Source organism: Acomys russatus, chromosome 31 (assembly GCF_903995435.1).
Source record: "Acomys russatus chromosome 31, mAcoRus1.1, whole genome shotgun sequence".
NCBI classification, from domain to species: domain Eukaryota; kingdom Metazoa; phylum Chordata; class Mammalia; order Rodentia; family Muridae; genus Acomys; species Acomys russatus.
In genome coordinates this window covers 29,079,532-29,101,442 of record NC_067167.1, presented here as the reverse complement: position 1 = coordinate 29,101,442, position 21,911 = coordinate 29,079,532, and the positions used below count along the sequence as shown (strand labels likewise).

The 21,911-nt window shown below is 42.2% G+C and overlaps 1 protein-coding gene across 11 annotated transcripts in view; it reads right to left on the bottom strand.

The window, feature by feature from the left end:
- The window catches only part of Ppp1r12a (protein phosphatase 1 regulatory subunit 12A), a 105,062-nt gene extending 100,544 nt beyond the window's left edge, over window positions 1–4,518 (bottom strand). For all 11 annotated transcript variants that reach the window (XM_051172985.1, XM_051172981.1, XM_051172983.1 and 8 more), the window contains exon 1: window positions 4,231–4,518. In XM_051172985.1, the coding sequence (XP_051028942.1) occupies window positions 4,231–4,467 (237 nt within the window). In that variant the 5' untranslated portion in view covers window positions 4,468–4,518. The remainder of the gene's footprint in view (window positions 1–4,230) is intronic.
- Between the last annotated feature and the right edge of the window lie 17,393 nt (window positions 4,519–21,911).

Genomic DNA, 21,911 nt, shown 5'->3' with positions numbered 1-21,911 from the left:
GTAGTAGAGGAAAAGAGACGACTAAAAGCAGAAACTAAAAAAGATTCATTTCCAATGAAAGTTAGGCCACCACCTCCACAGTTATGAAGCATAAACTAATGACAATGTGCTTTAAACTTACACTAAGAGGACAGGCATAACATAGGATTGTTAAATTTTCTGAAATCAGTATTTATCATAAACTGAGCCATATATACATGCATATATGAACATATAAAGATGGGAAGACAAATTGTTAGAATGATACCAGGATAAAAATATAATGCATGAAAAAAATATAATGCATGGAACCGATTGATAATCAAATTAGCAAAGAAAAGAATACAAATTCTGTTTTTTTTTTTTTTTTTTTAGACAGGGTTTCTCTGTGTAGCCTTGGCCGTCCTGGACTTACATTGTAGACCAGGCTGGCCTCGAACTCACAGCGATCCGCCTGCCTCTGCCTCCCGAGTGCTGGGATTAAAGGCGTGCGCCACCACGCCCAGCTCAAGAATACAAATTCTGAAGACAGGCGATTGAGTGGACATATGCACACAGGGACAATGAGTAGACTATAAGTAAAATGTTTATTAGCTTTATCTTGAGATCGATGGCATCATTAACTGAAATAGAAGTGACAACGAAAAGATTGCACTTACAGAAGAGTGATGCTTTAGTTTGGCGTTTAGGCTGAAATTCATGGTAATTTAACACGATAGCTGAATATTCAAATTGCTTAAAAAGTATTCTATACAACCTCAAGACATGAAAAAAAAAACAGTTAAACAATTAAGTGTTAAAACAGATTATAAAACTCAGTTACAAAAAAGTTCTCTGAACAGTAAACATCCCTTCAAGAAATGTTTTGTGAAAACAAAGCAGCTGTCAACCTATGGCTAAAGAAACAGATCGGAATGTACATGACTACTTAAAGTTATCTATTTTTAGTTAAAATTACAATATATAGTTATATGTCATTTTATATCAGTAAGTTGGGTGCGGTAGAAGAGTGGGAACTAGAAACTGACTTGAAAACCATTCAGCAAAGAGGAAAAAATTAAGATTTTCAGGTTAAAAAAGTGAAACTCTAAATCATCACTCTAACATTTTAGGCACGCCAGCAAGGACAGCCAAAGGTATTCTATCCATAACCCTATAGATCTTGAAAATGTTTACAAAGCATGCTAAAATACAGATGCTAGAAAAAACAAAACAAAACTCTGTAGGTGAATACTGCCAACTAACAAACTGAAATTGTATTCTAGACCTGGTATTGAGAAAAATCCAAGCGCGGCATCCTACACTGGGAAGAGGAGGAAGGCTACTCCAGGGACCAAGACGGAGGTTTGTTTTCTCTCCACATGGATGACATTTTTATCCAGGGGGATAAAGAGCAGTAGCTGAGTTTTCATAGCTTTTAATGAGAGCTAATCCAACCAATAAGTGACCCTTTAAATACAAATCACTTGTATTATAAATGTAAGGAAAATAGCAAGGTGCTAAGTGTATCTGTGGATTGTGAAGTGCCCAAAGCTTTTTTCCTGTTGACAAAATTTAAGCTATTTCATCTGGACCATGCAGAGACTAAAAAAAATTAGACCGGTAAATCATTTTAGTTATTGTATGATCTTTTCAGAGTATAATATACAAGGACTAGACACCAACCACATCAATATGTTACTTTACTGTTAGCTAATGAAGACAAATATCATTCAAGAGACTTCCCAAAAGCTTGAAGTCCCAGGAAGAGGAGGAGTTCTGTTTCTTACCTCTCACTAATTATGTCCTGAATCTGCCCAAAGTGAAGTCCTTTTCTTCACAGTTATAATGGAAAACAAGTACAAGACAAATAAGAATAGAGGATCACAATAAATGTCTCAATACTTCATCTTTTTTTTTAATCATTTATTTATTTTATTTGCATAGGTGTTTTGTCTGCATATATGTCTGTCTGTATGAGGGTGTCAGATCCTCTGCAACTGGAATTGCAGACAGTTGTGAGCTGGCATGTGGGTGTGCTGGGAATTGAACCCAGGTCCTACTGGAGAATAGCCACGGTTCTTAACCACTGAGTCATCTCTCTAGCTCCTCAGAGTTTCATCTTTTAAGACGTTGCTTTCACTGACTTAAGGACTATGCAAATAAATTAGGAAAAGGCTCTATGACAATGGCAAATAAACAGGCTTTATACAATTGGCATAAATAAGCTTAGAAACTTCTCCTTACCTGCTTGTCAGCGCAAGCAAAATGTTCAGTAATAAAGACTATACCAAAACTCACCAAACTACTGAATTCAGTTAATCAAATCACTATCAGTAAGTCTCTTTAAATAAGTGAATACTGAGAAACACATGTCTGTAAAACTCAATCTCATGTGTTTTCTACTATCTAAACCAGTACAGCAATACAAAAAAAAAAAGTTAAGCAGTCATCCCCTTCCTCCAAGCCAATGCAATTCTCCACACAGAAGCAACTTTACATTTCTACTTAGCAACATTAGAAAACATACTGATATGAACCATTATCCAATTATTCTGACATACTGTGTGTTTCAGAACCAATTTCACGCTAAAATTTGCCAAGGACATTTGAAAGGAAATTGATTCTTGTTTCCATTTTATACAGTTACATTATTTTTTTAGTGCCAAAGTTGCTTGCCTTCTATCAACAATGTCTTCAGATCTACATAGTTACCCTACGTCTTAAGCTTTAGGCAAACGAAGCTTGCACTTGCTATATTTTCACCGGGTGCCGTTCCAAATTCCAGATTTGTCCTGCAAATTGTCAGTCATTTCAATCCTTTCAGTCAACTTTGTAAACAAAGGCCACACAAAGTTTGATATGCGTATTTGATCAAATAAAGCTTTAAATGGTCATCACTTAATAAGCAGCTAGCGATAAAAGGAAAATACCTCCATACTATGTCTTTCAAAGGGTATAAAGTTAACTGTCACAAAATACAAAGTTTATATAGAAAGTATGAACCTTTCTTAAGGTTAAAACTTAACCACAGTATTATTAAAAAAAAAAAAAAAAAAAAAAGCCATGATCTTCCGCACACCCATGTGGAGTTTGAGAAAGCCGGGAAAGTCTTTTTCATTGTGAGTTTTCTAGTAATTTCAAGTTGTTTAACATATAACTAGAAGGAATCTATGTCATGGCACCTATTACCAGCACTTAAAACTTGCTTTTCAAAGCAGAACTCTAAGCGTTTTGTTGCTTTTGGCTTGTTAAAGGCAAAGCAACATTATCTCTGGATTGCCAATAGTTTCTCCTTATTTGGCTAACATTGAGAGATCCCAATCGGACTACTATAAAACTTTAACATGCACAAAGCATCCATTTTGAGAAAAGATTGTGATTAGCTTTCTTTCCCCCCCCCATGGCTCCCCCCCCCGAACCCCAAAAGAAAAATCAAAGTTTGGCAACCGTCTTTGAGGAGTGCACAGTGTTTATTATGCTCTTTCTAGCCCCAGTGCACATTCCAGGAGCCACGGCTCAGAGATCTGTGACACTGCGACAAACTCGAGGACCGGAATCCGTAGATTCTGGCTGAGAGGTGGGCAAGCCCACTGGGAAGGCTTCCTTATCCGACAGACTACCATCTCCTCTCATTTCGGCCACTGCAGATTAGTTAATTACACCCCGTTTCCCCCTCCCCAGTGACCAAGAGTAATAAAGGAGAAAACAGGAAATCGTTCGCTCAGGGCACCCGGCTTAAGAGCCCTTGATTACTATTATTATTATCATCATCATCACCATTTGTAGTCAAGCCCTAAAAAGTACACCAAAACCAATGCCCACCTACAGGCCAAAGGGGTCCATCTGCCCCCAAGAGTCCCTGTTAGTGGATCCCGACAACCCTCCCCACGCCCCACACACACTGTCTATCCCTGACAACCGGGCCTCGGCACAACCCTTTACACTGCCGCTCCTCTCGACCCAGAGTACCAGATACACGTCCACAAATGGCCCTGGGGCCCCAAGAAGACCATTGCCTATTCTGCCCGGCGCCCAGAAAAAAATCAGCAGCTCCCAAACTGCACAGGCAGCGGGGCGCTGAAAGGGGGGGGGGCATGGGAGCCCCGCGCCCAGCCTTCGCCGGGACGGAGCCGCCCCCTCACCCGCAGCAGGGAGTCTCCCGCCACCCACCCACCCCCATCCCCCGGCCTCAGCACCGGAGCCCCCCCTCCGGGGTCGCGAGGACGACGTGGGCTCGGGGTCGGAGTGAGGGCGGCGGGGCACACAGACCTGGTGCAGGGCGGTGAGTCCGTCCACATTGGCGTAATTGATGTCGGCGCCGCGGTGCAGCAGCTTGAGCACCTCGTCCGTGTCGCCGCTGGAGCAGGCGGCCAGGAAGACGGCGCCATCGTCGAACTTCACCTTGGTCTTCTGGCGCTTCACCACGGGAGGCTCGAGGTCCGTCTCCGAGCCGATCCAGCGCTTCAGCTGCTCGTTCCGCTTCTGCTTCGCGTCCGCCATCTTCATCCCCTCTCCTGCCGCCGGCTCTTCTTATCGCGAGCTGGGGGGGAGGGGGGAAGGGGGCGGCGGCGAGGGAGGCGAGGGGACGCGGGGGGTGTGCGACCGTGTCTGCGGGGAGACGGGCCCGAGCGGAGCTGCGAGCCGGGGAGGAGACGCTCGAGACTTCCAGTATCCCACAGAGCACTGGGGCGAGCCCGGCAGAGCGGACCTCTCTTCCTACCACAGACGCCCTCCCGCCCCCGGCACGGCCGCCCGTCAGCGGCTGCCCGGGCGAGCGTAACTTCGCGAGATCGCGGCCTGGGGAGGCGCCCCTGCGGCCAGTGCGCATGCGCGCTCCCGCCTCGGCCCGGCCCAGGAAGAGCGAGGCCTGCGAGTGCGGCGGCGGGGGCGCCACCGGAGGGAAGCGGGTGTGGCTCTGGCTGCGGGGGCTGGGCCGCTCCTGGAAGGGAGGAGGCCGGGAAGGAAGGTTGTCCCGGGGGACGGAGGGATCTGGAGGCTGCCGGTCGGCCGGCGAGGCGGTGCCAGGCTGGCCTGCTGCCTCCCGGGTTCGTCCCGGCCGCGCGAGGCGTCTGCCCAGGGCGGAGGGTTTTTTTCCTATTGGCTGCGTGATTTGAATGGAGTCGAGCATTAAGGTGCTTGTGGGTGCTCTTTTCGAGGGGGCTCGGGTGAACCCCGGGCGGCGCCGTCGTGACGAGAGCGTTTTAAAAAGTGGGGTCTCTCCGCCCCTGGTGTCAGTGACCGAGGTGATCGCCTACTGACAGGGGATGACCTACGGTAATTGCGGTAGCTTCCTGCTAACACCCACAGCAGAAATGTCTTTCCTCTTAGGGCTTGCTTGTGATTGTTGTTTTTTCTGCCCCTTGAGCCTGTTTTGATTCCTCTTCCTTCTTTGCTTTCAGCCTGTGTGGCACTGCCCATGAGGTTAGCTCAGCCTTGTTAACTGGTCCTGACCTTTTAAGGGATTTATGGTTCCAGCTCCATTGCTTTCTATGGAGTAAAAGACCCGGCCGCGTCTAGAATTCAAAAGGAATGTGGAGGAAGGCAGTTAACTCGACCAGTATTTATCGAATACTTGTCTAGTAAGTTGTGACGTTTTAGACACTTGCAAATACAATAAATATACTTTATTTGAACCCATTTCTTTAATTCGCGTGCTGTAAAAGAGATTTTCAGTAAAGGGATTTTAACTTTGCCTTTTCTAAACACTCTCCCGCTTCCCACACACTTTAGATCTATACTGTCATAAAACACTGCCACCGAATGGAAGGTTTTGGGATCCTATAGACAGTTGTAATTTTGGTTTCACCTTGCAGGGGCTGCCGGTCTCTGTGCCCCTTACCTCCCAGTGCTGGGGAAACAACAGTGAAAAGTTATTTTCTTACTCTCACCATATTGCCTTTCTTGTAGAGGACATTAAAATAATTGAGGGAAATCTGCTTAGGAAATCATCTTCCTTATAGAATGGAATATTCTGAACTTTAGTTTTAGGAATAGTAATAGCATCCAAGCTAGGAGAAGAATATTTCCTTTGAAACACAAAAAAGTGTGCCACACATGAAATGTGTGTCTTAATAAAATGTGCCAAGGATCACAGCATCAGACCTTTGCATAACAATGATAATAATGGTGTAATGCTGTTGGGTAGTAATTAGTAATTTTTTTTCTTTTCTCCCCCCTCTCCCCCAACAGGGTTTCTCTGTGTAGCCGTGACTGTCCTGGAACTCACACTTTGTAGACCTCGAATTCAGAGATTGGCCTGCCTCTGCCTCCTGAATGCTGAGATTAAATCTATGTGTCCCCACCACCTGGCAGGGTAGTGAATTTTCTTAGCACTAAAATATAAAGTCTCTGTGCACAGAATACAGCCCTCCGGATGAAAGAAAGGAATTGTGGATTGCCTCATCAGCTCTTCCACCTAGAAAAATGACTTCTTCTTTTCCAAGAACATTCTGCTCTATTTATGAGCTCTTAAAAGTGCTACTGAAATATACACTCATTAGTTCCTCACGTTTTCATCTGGGCAAGAGGAATTCAGGAGACGTTGCTGTCTCTAATCCAGGCACTTTTTTCAGCATATAAAAAAATTAATACAAAACAATTAAAAAAAAAATGGAAATCTCAAACCTCGGGCAGTTAACTTACCCAAACTTCATTGAATTAGTTTTTCTTCCTCCACAACTTTTAAGGTCAAGAAGTTCTTCCAATTACTATCTGTTCTGTGTGTGTGTGTACATATGCTGAAGCCCTATAGTTAATTTTTATATGAGCACAAATGTTTATTAGAACATACAGAAAACAACCATTTCATATTATTCTAATTACTGAGTGATTGGTCTAAGCAGAAGTTGAAGAAATACAAATATTTTCATTTCCTCATGACCTATATGCAAGTTAGAATGTGAGGATTGCAATTCCTTAAATGCAAATGAAACGTGAAGATGGAAGCCCATGCAGTTAAGAGGGTACATAAACATTTACAGCTGGCTAACATAAAATATTTAGTACCAACCAAAGAGTCAGCCAGAATCAACAGTGAGCCACCTGAACTTGCTTTGGACTACACGTAAACTCATCTCTAGTTCTGGAGCGCGGCATCTGAAATCTTTGGCATCTGTACAAGGTTGTTCTCACACCTCAGCCCAGTGGCCCTGTACTACATAGTCATGGTTAGCTTTCATTTAATTCTTCAGGTCAGATTTTCTGCGTTGTCAGACTTGATCCCAAAGGCCTAACCTCTAACCTTAGTTACAAGTAGGAACTACTGTTCCCGTGAACCAGCTACGTTGGTTCCCCCAAACCTGGAAACTAAGTGAGTATCTGGCAGTTCTGCAGAATGTACGCATAGAGCTGAAGAGACGGTAACACACTGCTATTACACAGCTTTTAATCTGTTTCATGTCTAGTATTGGAAAGCAAGTGGCCATTAATATCAATAATTGTTTTCATACTTTGTTATTTTTTGACAGATTCAAGAACAATAAAATCTTTTTTAAAAAACTATTTATTTATTTAATGTATATAAGTGCTCTGTTTTCATGCACACAAGAAGAGGGAGTCAAATTTCATTACAGATGGTTGTGAGCCACCATGTGGTTGCTGGGAATTGAACTAACTCAGGACTTCTGGATAAGTAGCTAGGGCTCTTAACCACTGAGCCATCTCTCCAGCCCCTGTAAGTACTTTTATTAATGGTTCCTTTAACCTCTTTAGGAACTTTAATAGAATTATTTTAAAGGAAATATGCTGCATTGGAAAGTAGAAACCATTGCCTACAGTCATAAGCACAAGAAGACCACACATGCAAAACAGTATTATTCTAATGAGCTTGCCTATCAAGAATTTGGGCTCCAGCAGTCAATACTGCCTCTTAATTTATAAATTTAAAGAAAGTTATTAAGAGTTGGACATACTAGCAAAAAATTTTTTATCTAATTAGAATAATTAGAAAAATTAAAGGATATTGAAGAAAACGTTTCTTGTGAATTATTTAATACTATTAATTGTGATCTTTTCAATTATTTAATTTAGCTAAAATTACTTTCTATACTACACATTGGCCTGTCCAATACCATGGGAAACTAAGTGGCTTCAACTGCCATCTGTAACAATGATGACTGGAGAAGGCTACAGGAAGGGCACCATAGCATGCCTGCCTATTTCAGAGTATTGAGACTGCCACTGCAAGAACAATTCGTATGAAAGTACTTATTGCTCTGGGAGAAAAGCTAACAGAAAGAATTTTAAGTGCATAAACTCTGTCTGCAGATGCCAGTGTTTAGTGGAGGGACTCATTCAATTGTTTTGTTTGTTTGTTTGTTTTCTGGGATTTTTTTTGGGGGGGTTGCTTGTTTTTCAGACAAGGTTTCACTATGTAGCTCTGGCTGTTCTGGAACACACTGTGTAGACCACTGTTGCCTCAAACTCACAGAGATCTACCTGCCTCTGCCTCTCAAGTGCTGGGATGTGCCACTATGGCTGCTGCTAGTATTCTTCTAATTAAATCCCAGGAAAAGCTTCTAAATTCCCCCAGGGTAAGATGAAAAAATGCCCAGTGATAACAGACGTGGCATCCACTTTAAGGATCGTTACTAGTGTTAATTTTGGTGGGTATCAATAATGCTAGTTCTATGATCGTCAAGATTAAGGGGGATAGCATGTAGGAGGAAAAAAAGGTTCAAGTTTCTGTTTTCTTGTGTTTGCTCCCTTTCTTTCCCTTACTCAAACAGTGAGCACTTCTGCTTCCTTGCCTCAGAGCACTTTAGTGGTTGGGAAGAAAGCAGAAGTGGCTTTCAAAACTATTTCCTTCCAACTTGAAGTGGCCACCTCCAAACTTCTATTTAATAAAAATTTGGGGCCATGAATATGGCTGCAGTTACCATGTAAGATGACTAGAAACCTATGGGAAATACATTTGCATGAGATTAGATTCCAGGTAAAATAACGTTTTCTAAATTTGTTTTCCTCGCCTTACAAATGTGTCCACTCATGGTATCCTAGGTTGTTATTTTTAGTTAGGACAGAGAAGAGAAAACCCAGCAAAGGGCTTTTATCTAAGCTGTCCTTGGTGGTTGTCATGGTGAGGGCAACTTTTCATGGAGAGTAAAACTTCTTGTCCAGACCCATTAAGATGAGAGAGAAGCCTGTGCATCTCTTGAGCTGTAAAGATTTGTTCCCTCCTACCAGGAGGTGGCTCCTAATTGTGATGGTCTCAGAGCAGATTGCTGAGGTAAGCTTCAGAAACACTGGAATGTAAAAGCCTGGAAGTCCTAGGCATACTAGTGCCACAAATATATTAAGAAACAACAGCCTGGTGGATCTGGGGTCAGCCATGGATTCACTGAAATTCACCCATTGTCAGTCATTAAATTCTAGGTTCCTGAATTCAGCAATGAGTTAAAGAAAGTACCTGCCAATCAATACGCTTATGTTCAAGCAGCCCAGACCTGTACACCTTGCACTACAGAGTCTCCAATAAGAAGCTAACATTCTCAAAGGGAGCAATGGAGAATGAGCACATTTTACACATAGCTGCCTAACAGGAACACAGTTTTCGCTTTATCTTGGCCACAGGCTGAGAAGCAATTGAGAGTGTTTAGGAGTAGCCTCTACAGAAAGTCTTTGTGAAGGCAATGATACATGAACTAGTCCCTGGAGTAGAGATGGGCTAAGCACACACATGATAGTGTATGTGATGGGAAGGGAGCATGGAGTGGCTTACATGCGTGAAGAGAGCAATCAGCGACAGTGTGCACAGCAACAAGAAAATCGTCATAGGATCCAGAGCAGAGAAACCTGATTGCTTGAAGCCTTTTATACAAAGACGACACTTTTATCATAAAAATGCTGAGAATGAGTCCAGTGTGTGTGTGTGTGTGTGTGTGTGTGTGTGTGTGTGTGTGTGTACAGATAGCCCTGGGTAAAATGTAAAGAAAATTTATGGAGCACTTTCCTTTTTGGTAAGCATTCACACTGTGTGACTCATCCTTGCTATTAGTGAAATTAATTTAATCACTGGCATAAGCTGAGGATATGGTATTTGTTAATAAGGCTTAAAGTATGACCCATCTCATTTTAAAAGAAAACTCTCAAAGACCGAAAAGTCATCAGTTGGATGATAAACTCTGGTGCTTGTACACTCGAACGGGTGTTGCCTTTTTGTGTTTGGGAGTCTGGCATCGACGGTCGCTGAAGTTCCAGAAGGAGGCTAATGGGTCATGATGACCATTTCTCTTTGCTCCTTTCTCCATTCTGATAGAATCCTGGAACATTTACGAATGTCCTATTGGGTTGTCCCGTTTGTGCTACAGCCAAAGGCTTTGAGTGAACCCAGCGACTCAAAGGTTCCTGCAAACTTAGGGGGTACATTCATTTCAACCACACCATCATAATGTAAAGCTAATGAATAACTGAGGAGTTGGAACACCCTGCTAAGGCACGATGGTACTTTACGATCAGAAATGATTTGGTTCACGACTGTTTGAGGACTCCGGGCTGTCACCCAGGCTGGGAAAGGTGGTAAGGTATGCCTGTAATTTTAGCACTTGGGAGGCTGAGGTAGGAAGATCATGAATTCAAGGGCGGCAAGGATTATAAACAGGAAGACACCACCGATCTCAGGATCACAGCAAAGAAATTATCACTGCAGGCTGAAAGAATCGTTTAGCAGTGTAGCACTTGCTTAGGCAGCCAAGATCCAAGCTTAACCTCCAGCACTACAAAAATCAAAGGCAACAATGAAAACTGTATTTAAAACACAGTGGAAAGTATTTATAAATTAACTTCTAACACACACATACACACACACACACACACACACACACACACACACACACACTGCAATGTACAACAGACAATGCACAGTAGACATCTGTTTTTCGTTTCTCTAAATTTTACCTGTCTGCCATCACTTCTACTTTCTATTAATAGTAGCATATATGTCTACTTACACAGAATCTGGTGATGTTCCTTAAGGTTCTTTGGCCAATGTGAACGTGAACAAATTGGGGTTCCTGATTGCAAACAAAGACACTGATGCTGCCTGTTTGTATTCATTTTCTGTTGCTCTGTGAAACATGACCACAGGCATAAAGGCTTAAAACTAGACAAAATTTAAACTTATAGTTTCCTTGTGCCAGGAGTAGACAATACATCAAGAGCGCCCTCTGCTCAGCAGCACAGGAGGTGGAAATCAGGAAGCTGGCCTGTGCATTCTCTCTGAAGCTTGGTTCCAAGCTCTGTGCTAGATGGTATCCTGTTTCATGTAGAACTGTGGTCCTACTTTTGTGCTTGCCATTCCCCACAAGTTGTTCCCAAGCTCTCCTTGTATAGCCTCCATTAGGCAGCTAACAACATAATGGCTGGCCTTCCAGATCAGCAGAAAACTCTCCGGGAAGGATCTGGTCTCAATTTTCAGGGCTTTTCCTCATAAACTCAAGTCCATTTGAAATAATCACACCCCCCTCTCCCTTTTAGCCAGTTGTTAAAATGTACACTGAAAGTTTATCAGTTAACCGTTTGCTTGGATGGCACTAGAGGAGTGGCGCACAGCTTCTGCATTCTAGACAAGCAGATACCACTGCGTTTCATCCTCAGCCCAGGCATTTGTAACTGCTTAGTCCAGTTGCAGTAAGCGCAGTGATATATGATGTATCCACTACCAGCATCCCTTCACAGAAGCTGCTCACCTTTCAACATATTGCACTTCTATTCCCTGTTCCCTCCAGTCTCTGAGCAACCATAACTCTTTGTTTCCATGACTTTGACTACTAAGTCCTTCATAAATAGAATTGCACAGTATTTATCCATTCGTGAACAGTTTATTTCCTTCAGCCTAATGTCTCCAAATTGTATCCATATTATAGCACGTGTCAGAATTCCCTCCTGCATAAGATACGGATATGGACATATGTTTGACTTTATCCTTTTACCCATTAATAATAATTAGGCTGCTTCTACATCTAAGCCACTGTTATAAATAATTATGAGTATAAATATCTATTTGAGCCTCTGATCTCATTTCTTTGGTATATACACTCACAACTGGCATTTCTGGATCATATGACTATTCCAGCTTTAATTTGTAAAAGGTCACCATACTATTTTCTGCTCAAAACCATTTTACACTCCCACTGCTTAAAATATTTTACTTTTTTTTTTTTTTTTTTCAGTTCTCAAGATAGGACCCAGGGCTTCATGCATGCTTAGCAGGTGCTCTACCACTGAGTACACATTCTGCCTAAGAAAACTTTTTTTTTTTTTTTTTAAGAACTAAGAATCAACAGGTTTTGGAGCATTAATTGCAAAATTCTTTTGTGTTGTGTGATATATAACCTTATTATGGGGCTGTAACCCTTTATATTCACAGTGTTTCCCACCCTCACGTGGAGAGGATTATATAAGGTATATATACACCAGAGATTAAGAATTTTAGGGACCAGCTTTGAATTCTATTTACTGTACTTTTATGGGCAAAAATGTTTATGTAAAGGGTAATGACTGGCTTCAGAGTTAATGGGAAGGCCTCTAATTAGCCAGCATAACCAGAAGTAAAAAAATGTGAGAAAGATAATCTCAAACAGATGAAGACTCTGGGTGCTACTGCTGATGCTGCCCAAGATAGTTAAAACAACAATCCTAAAGCTTTCCTACCTCCTAGCATTCACCATCATATAAAGCATTCATCTTGTCTCTATGTTGCTCTGTGTGACCAAATAGGTAAAGCAAATATAATAATCTGTTACTTCCAAGATGAAGAAACAAACAAACAAAAAACCACTGTGACCTCAGTCTTGGATCTCCATCGCTTTGGTGAATCACTGTCCTACGGAGTAGTCTGCTGGCGTGTTTGAAGACACTCAGGCAACATTACAGAGAAGCCCCCATGATGAGACACTAAAGCCTCCATCTAAGTGTGTGAGCCTTCTTTAAAACTACACTATCTAGCACCAATTAAGCCTTCAGGGGAATGGTTCCAGCTCTGATTGCTAAAAGTGTTACTTTGTGCTTGTTTGTCTGTCTCCAGGAGTTTTAAAGAAAGATGATCACAAGGTAGATTTGTCATAGCAAAACTGTTACCACCTGGCCATTTGCAGGCAGATTGTTGGTTCTACCGTTACAAATGAGGCGAACTTGCTAATGTTTGAATTTCCGAATAGGAAATGGATATTCCCATATTTAGTATTCTTTCTGTTTTTCTGTTTGAATGTCCCTCATACTCAGGGCAGAGGATAACCACAAGCCTTATATACACTAGATGAAGTGACCTACATTTGAGCTATTTGAAAATTTGTTTTCCTTTTCCTTCTTTTCATGTACATCTGTGTATGTTTATGTGTCTGTGTTTGCATATGTGAGCCACGTTTCCATGTGCTGGTGCTTATATACCTGCGTGTACTCTGGGTACAATATACTTTTCTGTAGCTGTGGTAAAATATCAGATAAAAAGCAAGTGAAGTGCCAGGAATGGTGGACCATATCTTTAATCCCAGCACTGGGGAGGTAGAGGCAGGCAGACCTCTGTGAATTCTGATTTCAAGTCTAGCCTGGTTGCACAAAGCAATTTCCTGACCAGCCCAAGCCACATAGAGACCCTGTCTCAAAACAACAACAACAACAACAACAACAACAACAACAACAACGTAAGGACGAAAGAGTCATGGCTGATCTTTTAGTTGCCAAGAGGTGTCAATAGCCCAGGTTATCTGGGTGAATCTCATGGCGGGAGGCATGTCTATCAGATTATCTTCTGGACATGTCTGTGGAGCATTTTCTTGATTGCTAATTGATTTAGAAGGGCCCAAACCACTATTGGTGGTACCATCCTTAGTCAGGTTGGTCTGGGATATATATATATATGTACCAAACAAACAAACTAGTCAAATGTGAGACTAGAAGCAAGCCGGTAAGCAGCATTCCCCCATTATTTCTGCTTTATGCTTCTGCCTTGAGTTTCTGCCATGGCTTCCCTTGATAATGGGCTATGTTAATGTTACTTGTATAAAATTGTGTTTGTTTCCTAGTTTCTCTCTGAACCCAGATATCACACAACTAACTCCTTTACATTTGTTTAATAGTAAGCTTCACAGCACAAGAACTGAGCAGTTATTACTCAATTCTTAACCCTCTAAACTAATTTGGCTTCCTACCAGTTTACCTCAGAGATACTTGCACGTTCTAGCTTTCCCTGCTTTAGCTCCTTCCCGATAGCTGTAGAAAAAAGGTTATTGTGTAGTTTCAGTGCTGATTTCTGTAGCCCCCCATGACTGGTTACAGCTTTGTTCTGAGAATTTACTATCTAAACGTTGTGTAAACTCCGCTCCCCAATTGTTCCCTGATATGTCAATAAAGCAGCTTACAGCCAAATGATGAGTAGGGGAGTTAGGAGAGGAAGTAGGGGATGGAGTGAGAGGATTCAGCCGTGAGTAGAGGTTCAAGGAAGATCAGGAGAAAGGAGTTGGAGCCTAGGAAAGCTACAAAGTTCAAGCATCGCTGAGATATTTGCTGGGAGTAAGACAAATAGCATAGAGGGTTAAGAACAGACTCAAACTGCCAAGATTGTGTTGTGACACCTTGTATTATTTGTGTAATAGCCAGGTGAAGAAATATGCTAAGAAAAACAAACACTTTTATAAAAATAACTTCAACAGATATCTCTTGGACCTCTCTCATGGCTGAATCCCTCTTCTTCCCCTCACTCCTCCTTTCCTGGCTAGCAGGAAGTCCAGCCCTATTCCCTCCTCTGCTCAAAGCCTGGCTATAAGCTGGTTTATTGGCATATTGGCGGACAATTGAGGAGCAGTATTTACACAACATTGAGGTAGGAGATTCTCAGGACAAGGATTACAACCATATTATGGGGGCGGGGAGGTATACAGGACTCAGCATTTGAATAACACAATAACTTTATGCCTACAGGACTATAAACTGTGGGATGACCCAAACCCTTTCCTCTGTTGCTTTTGGTCATGGTGTTTATCACAGCAACAGAAAACAAAACAAACAAACAAACAAAAAACCCCACCCATAACAACAAAAGGCATGTTAATAGCCTAGAAAAGCTTGGCAGCAGGAAACCTCCCAGGCATTCTCTTTTCCCAGGTTGGAGGTGCGGTCTTGCCCCCAGGGAACTGTTCCTACTGTTCCAGAGCCTTCTCTGTAATGATACTGATCTGTTTAACAGTCAAAGCCTCTTTTCCAGAATATGACTTGACTGTAATCTAAGGCTCCATGGCATTCTTTTCTTTTCTAAACTTCAAGGTTTTTTCTTTTCTTTTCTTTTCTTTCTTCACTCTTTTGCTCCTTTTCGCTGTAGACCTAAATAAGTGTAACCTGTAATAGCATGTTATGCTTTTTAGAAGTTCATTCCACCAAAGAAATTAGTCCATTGCTTTTTAATTCAGCCTCAAGTAAATTCTCAGAACATAGACAGAATAGAGCCAGGTTCTTTTCCAAAGCATCCTATGAGTTGCTCTTGTTTCTGATCACATTACTGTTCCCCTTTGTACCTTCGTAAATCATGCATCTATTCTCCACATGTTTCTCAGCATTTCTCTCTGCCAAGTTCCCATTTAAATGGCCTACTAAGCTCTGCTTCCAGCACTTACCTACTTTTCTCACCCCGAGTTCCAAAGTTCCCCATAAAGTAGGCTGAAGGCATAAAAGCCATGGCTTTTCACAGCACACCCTACTCTTGGTACCAATTTCTGTCCCAGTTACTTTCCTGTTGCTATTATCAAATACCTTGACAAAATCAAGTTACAGAGGAGAGGGTTTATTTTGACTTATAGTTCCAGACAGAGAGATTCCATCCTGTCAGGGAAGGCACAGAAACAGGAGTACAATGCTGGCAGATTACATTTTTCACCCCCCGCTTCTCAAGCAGAGAGAAGGTCCAGAAACTGAGGTGGGGCTATCAAACCTCAAGGCTTGCCCCACAGCATATACTTTCTCTATCAAAGCATAACCTGCTAAAGGTTCCTTAACTCCCTAGACAACACTGCAAGCTTGGGACCAGGCTTTCAAAACATGAGTCTATGGGAGACATTCTCTCTCCAAACCACCACAGTGTATGTGGAGGCCTGAGGCTGATGTTGGAAAATTTTTCTCTACTGCTCTCCAGTTTATTGCTTTGAGGCAAGGTCACTCAAGCAATCCTAGAGCTCACCAATATGGCTCAATCAATCAATCAATTCTAAAGCTTACCAATACGACTATCCAGCCTTCTCTGGGAATTCCATCAGATGATGTCACTCAAGTGGGCTGCCATATCTATTCTGCATTTACATACTGCGGTTTGTAGACTTGAACTCTGGTCCTACTGTTTTGAGGCAAGTGTATTAACTTCTAAGCTGTACCTCCAGCCCCTCTACACAGGCATGAAATTTCAATAGGAAAATGTTGAGGAGAAAAAAGAACATTTTATGAGGAGACGATGCTGTACTTTCCTAATGGTGCATGCCATGGCCTAAGACCTATTTGAAATGTAGGTAAAGCCATTTTTAGCAGTCAAGTACTAAATGTGGAACACTACTGTGATCTAGTGGGGGAGGCTATCGGGATACTAAATAACATGGGATGTATTGGGATTCTCAAAACAACCACGAACCAACTTCCTCCAAATGCCAGTGGGTCCCTCAGTAGTGCATTTATGCCCCTCACTGCTTAGTTTTTTGTACTTCTCAAATTTGATTCTACAACAGCCATGGCTTAGAGACTCGATAAATGCAAATGTTACTGCAAAATGTAAAGAGTGATGTGAAGGATGTTTGTTAGAATTTAACCATGACTATAGTCTCTCTTTTGAACTGCTCTTTTCATCTCCCATGAGGTGAGAAGAAACGGCAATCTTCTAGCTTTCCTCCTAACTCATCATAGTCTTTAGATGACTCTGATAAGCACCCATTTTTCTCTGTCAATGTCTTATTTCCATGATTCATTTCTAGCTGTCTTACCCCTTCTTACTACTATGTAGTTTTTCTCAGATCCCACCTCACGTTCATACATAATCTTTACGCCCCATGCTGACCGATATGGTTGAGAGTGGACAGCATCTGCCCACATATAGGTATGTTTCCTTGTTTCTTCTTCATTTAGGATAATGCTTTCAAGTCTCCTTGTAGAGACCTCTATTCCAGGGAAAGTACGGGGAAGGAAAGGTACAAATGGTTTCAGGGGGAAGATGGCACTTCAATGTGGTAATTTGTCATGGAGGAATTGGTTGGGATGTTTGGAGAATATTCAATATTCAGAAGAAAAATGCAAAGTCAAGCAAAACCTCCCTCTGAAGTGAGGTAATTCAGAATGGAAACACACATGGTGTTTGGTGGGAAGGGCTGGCACAAGAGATGCTTGGAAAGTCGGGCTAGAGGCCCTACGGAGCCTCTTTCTGCCATGCTCAGTCATTTGAATTTAATTCTCTCAGGTCCTAGCTAGTTCACCAATTGATTGTTTTGTTGTTGCTGTTGTTTGTTTTGCCTACAGGAGTGTTTGGTTTGTCTCATACTGTGCTTAAAATAGTGGACTAATTATCAACGTTTAAAATCAGAAAGTTTTTTTTGCTTCTCATTTTGGCTAAGACCAAGTGTAAAATCAGAAAAATTCACATAAAAATGAGAACTTTTTTCCTACCCCTCTTAATTCTATGATCTCATTTTTTATTGTTATTGATACATGGGTATAGATATGCATATATATGCACACATGTATATGTAATGTACTGAGTCCAAGGAAGGATGGAAGAAAAGAAGAAAGAAAAAAAAAAAATCAGACCTTGCAGCATTTCCTGAAAAGCGGACGTTCAGAGTACTTTGCCTGCACTTTACAGTCTCCATTGTTGCTTCTCTGCAGGAGCACCTATCTGATCTGTTTTATTTCACTGTCACTTGTGGGCTTCGGCAATGGCTATTTTGGCTTTAGGTAATGGAGAGCCATTTAAGATCTCTTAGCAGGAGAATCATATCAAATATCTGCATCAAAAAGATCATTCTGGAATAAAAATAGAGGTCAAATTCTGCGAAATAGAGAAAAAAATACTCTAAGGCAATGAATCTGAAAAGTCTGTAGCAACAATAGACAATGCGTAGGAACGGGGAGCAAATGCGTTGACACCATTTACCTTTCTACACTACTGGGCTGGTCATTGGAATCAGGTCTGCGCATGACTGGGATGACAATTGAAGGCAGCCTTAGCTACGTCAAGGACAATATGGACAGATGGACAGCAAGGGCAAAAAAAAAAAAAAAATTAATTAAGCTTAATCGTTGATAGTTGCTAAAACCAGAAAGGATAATCATTTCCTGAGTGCATGATAGATGCCAGGCGCTGATTTCATCAAAAAGCTTTGTTTTTCACACTGCCTGAAAACAGGTCACTTCTGTATTGGTTGTATAGATTTGTGTCTCACAGGTCATTAGGCGGACTCTCCCACTCGCTGGGAACTACAACCCGTTATGCTAAACTTTTGACCACGAGAATGAAGGAAGCCAAAGAAAAACTCCAGGAACAAACTGCGGCAAGACGTAGGGGCTGTCTTCTCCGGGAGCTTCAACTTATAAGTCTGAGTCCTGTCGAAATTAAGTTTTCAGGAGTAACAAATGATCAGACTTGGGAAAACCAAAAGAGAAATATGGAGTAAATAAATGAAGCATACCCCTTGGGTGTGTATGGGAGGCCGTTTCCAGAAATCAGGTCAGGAGGCCCCGATCTAACAAATTCAATGAGTTCGAAATTTGAATAGATTATCGGGATGGCCTGAATGGAGCAGGTGGGTCACTCGTGGCGCATCCTTGAGGTCTGTGTAGGTCCAGGACTCCCTTCTTGGTCTCTGCTTTCTGCTTACAGTGAGGGGAGCTTTTCTGCTCTCGTGATGTACGGCCTCACTGCAGGCTGAGAAGGCCAGGGACAAACGAACGTGGACTCAAGTCTCTACTCTGCTCCCTGGTTGCCATGACGCAAGCTGTCCCATTGCATCTCACCCTTCCTGGAGCGGTGCGGTGTGGTGAACTCTCTGAAGCCACGAGTTAAAATGAGTTGTTTTTTGGGGGAATTTTTTTTCTCCCCACAGTGACGCAAAATAGCTCACAGCAAAAGTGTAGATGACTACCAGCCTCCTCAACGGTCCCTCATATGATTCTTAGTTCCTCATGTTCTCATCATTGCAGAGCACTCACGCCCGTGAAAAAGCTTGATCCACGTAACCAGAGTTATTTCCTAGCCAAGGCCATACAAGCAGTAGCATTTTTGTTTTGCTCTCTGAGGATGACATACTACCTCTCGGGAACGACAATTGTCCTAATGTAAGTATACTCAAGCAGTCTGAAGAAGATACTCACATAGCAAAGAACGGCTGCGTATCAGTGGACACGACTGTAAGATCTTCTGGTCTACGAAAAGCCTTTATTTGACTTTTGTGTTGATTGTTACCGGACAAAACCAGAGCTAGAGTCATCCATCTGTGTCGCTCTTTAACGTTCTGACCAGCAGACATGATGGAGTGAGAAATGCTTAGCATTGCTTTCAGTTGATAAGTTTTTGTTTTGTTTTGTTTTTCGAGATAGGGTTTCTCTGTGTAATTTCCCTAGTTGTCCTGGACTCACTATGTAGATCTTGAAGTCACAGAGATCCACCTGCCTCTGCCTCTTGAGTGCTGGGATTAAAGGCATTTACCACCATGTCCTACTCAGCTGCTAAGTTTTAAAGGTGGTAATTTATTATGTAACAATTTGCCAATATTTATTTGTTTCCCTAAGATGCATTCAGACTCAAATACAGATTATATGACATTGACAGAATTTTAAGCTCATTTTGTTAGCATATTACAATATGGAGAACTGTATACAATATATTTCCTGATATAGCACTTGGGAGGCAGAGACAGGCGGATTGCTGTGAGTTCGAGGCCAGCCTGGTCTACAAATGGAGTCCAGGACAGCCAAGGCTACACAGAGAAACCCTGTCTTGAAAAATAAAAAAGGTGATGGTGGCTTCGGAATATTTAAAAAAAATAAGAACATGTTTATTTGTTGAGCCAAGTCTTCATCAAAACAACCTGAGGAAAACAACGATAAGAATAGATTCTTAAAAACATTCTAGAAATTATACTTAAGAGATTTTTTAAAATTTAAGTAACTTATTCAGATTGCATCTCAATTGTTATCTCCTCACTTGTTTCTTCCCATTCTCCCCTCCCTCCCTCTTTCACCCTATTCCCCTCCCCTAGGCCTGCAACAAAAGGGGACCATATGATCACAGCCTATGAGATCTCATCCAGATAGCCCGCTTCCCCTTCCTCTGAGTGCCACCATGCCTCCCCACCAAGGGGAAGTGGTCAAATAGGGGGCGCCAGAGTTCGTGTCAGAGTCAGTCCCTGTTCTCCACACAACTGTGGAGAGTGCGCTGCCCATTGGCTAGATCTGAGTAGGGGTTCTAGGTTTACTGCATGCATTGTCCTTGGTACTTAAGAGATTTTTATCTAGTCCCTCGAGAATTAGAATTGTGTAAAATGGTATGTTACTTTTCTATTATTACAGCAAAAAATATTTCGAGACCATCAACTATCCAAGTTGAAAAGCTTATTTTGGCTTACATTTTAGAGGACGTGGTTTATGAGCCACTGGTCCCATTGCTTTGGGTCTGGGGCGAGGAAATCCATCATGACAAGAAGCGTGTGGTGGGATAAGCAGCTCACCTGGTTGTGGCTGGGAGTGAAGGAAGGAAGGAGAGGTAGGGTGCCTGAGAAGGGGCTAGGAGGACCACTCCCCTCAGCTCACCTCACTGCTTCACAAGAACCCAAGCTTTCAACATGTGGGCCTCTGAGGATCATTCCATATTCACATCACGGGGTATGTATTGTCCCTCTATACCCTCTCTTCCTTCCTGTCTCTGTAGTGCTCCATCCATCTTTATGCTCTTATTTCTTGCCCTCCTCCTCCCTGTAATCTTTTATGCCGCTTCTCTTTCTGCATTTCTTTTCCCCTACTCTAACTCCTGTCTACTCTCCTTACATCCCTTTACCTCCTTTCCTATCCCTCATCTTTTTCAATATCTTATTTCTCTTCTTGTCTTTCATTGCCTTGATGCCTGTTTGCCTTTCACTTTCTGCCCCCCCCCCCAACCCTTGATGGTTTGATTAAAAATGGCTCCATGGGACTGGAGAGATGGCTCAGTGGTTAAGAGCACCGCCTACTCTTTCAGAGGTCCTGAGTTCAATTCTCAGCAACCACATGGTGGCTCACAACCATCTATAATGTGATCTGATGCCTTCTTTGGCAGATAAAGCACTCATATGCAATAAATAAAATAAATAAATCTTAAAAAAAAAAAAACGGTCCACATAGGCCCATAGGGAGGGACACTATTTAGAGCTGCAGCTTTGTTGGAGTGGGCATGCCTTTGTTGGAGGAAGTATGTCATTAGCGGGTAGGCTTTGAGGTCTCACATGCTCAAGCCTGGGCAGTGTGTCAGCTCTCTAGCACCATGTCTGCCTGTGTGCCTCTAGGATTCCCACCATGGTGGCACACACCTTCAATCCCAGCACTTGGGAGGCAGAGGCAGGTGGATCACTGTGAGTTCAAGGCCAACCTCACTACAAAGCAAGTTCAGGACAGTCAAGGTTACACAGAGAAACCCTGTCTCAAACAAACAAGCATACAAAAATTCTTTTTTTTTTTCTTCTTGGCCTATCACGACATGAATTTCTTTGTTGTATCATCCCTATTGTGAAGATAGAAACTTAGTTGTAAGTCAAATTAAATCTTTCTTCCCTAAGATTGTTTCTTGCTGGTATTTTGTCATCGTGACATGAAAAGTTAACAAAGACACCTGGCATCTATTTTAACTCTAGTCTTAACTGACCTTAAAAGTTCCCTGTGTTCCATTATAGTAGGTTTACAAACTGGCATTTCATAGCTGACTTTGACTTGCAAATGTGTTTTGCTTGATTTAATCTGTGCTT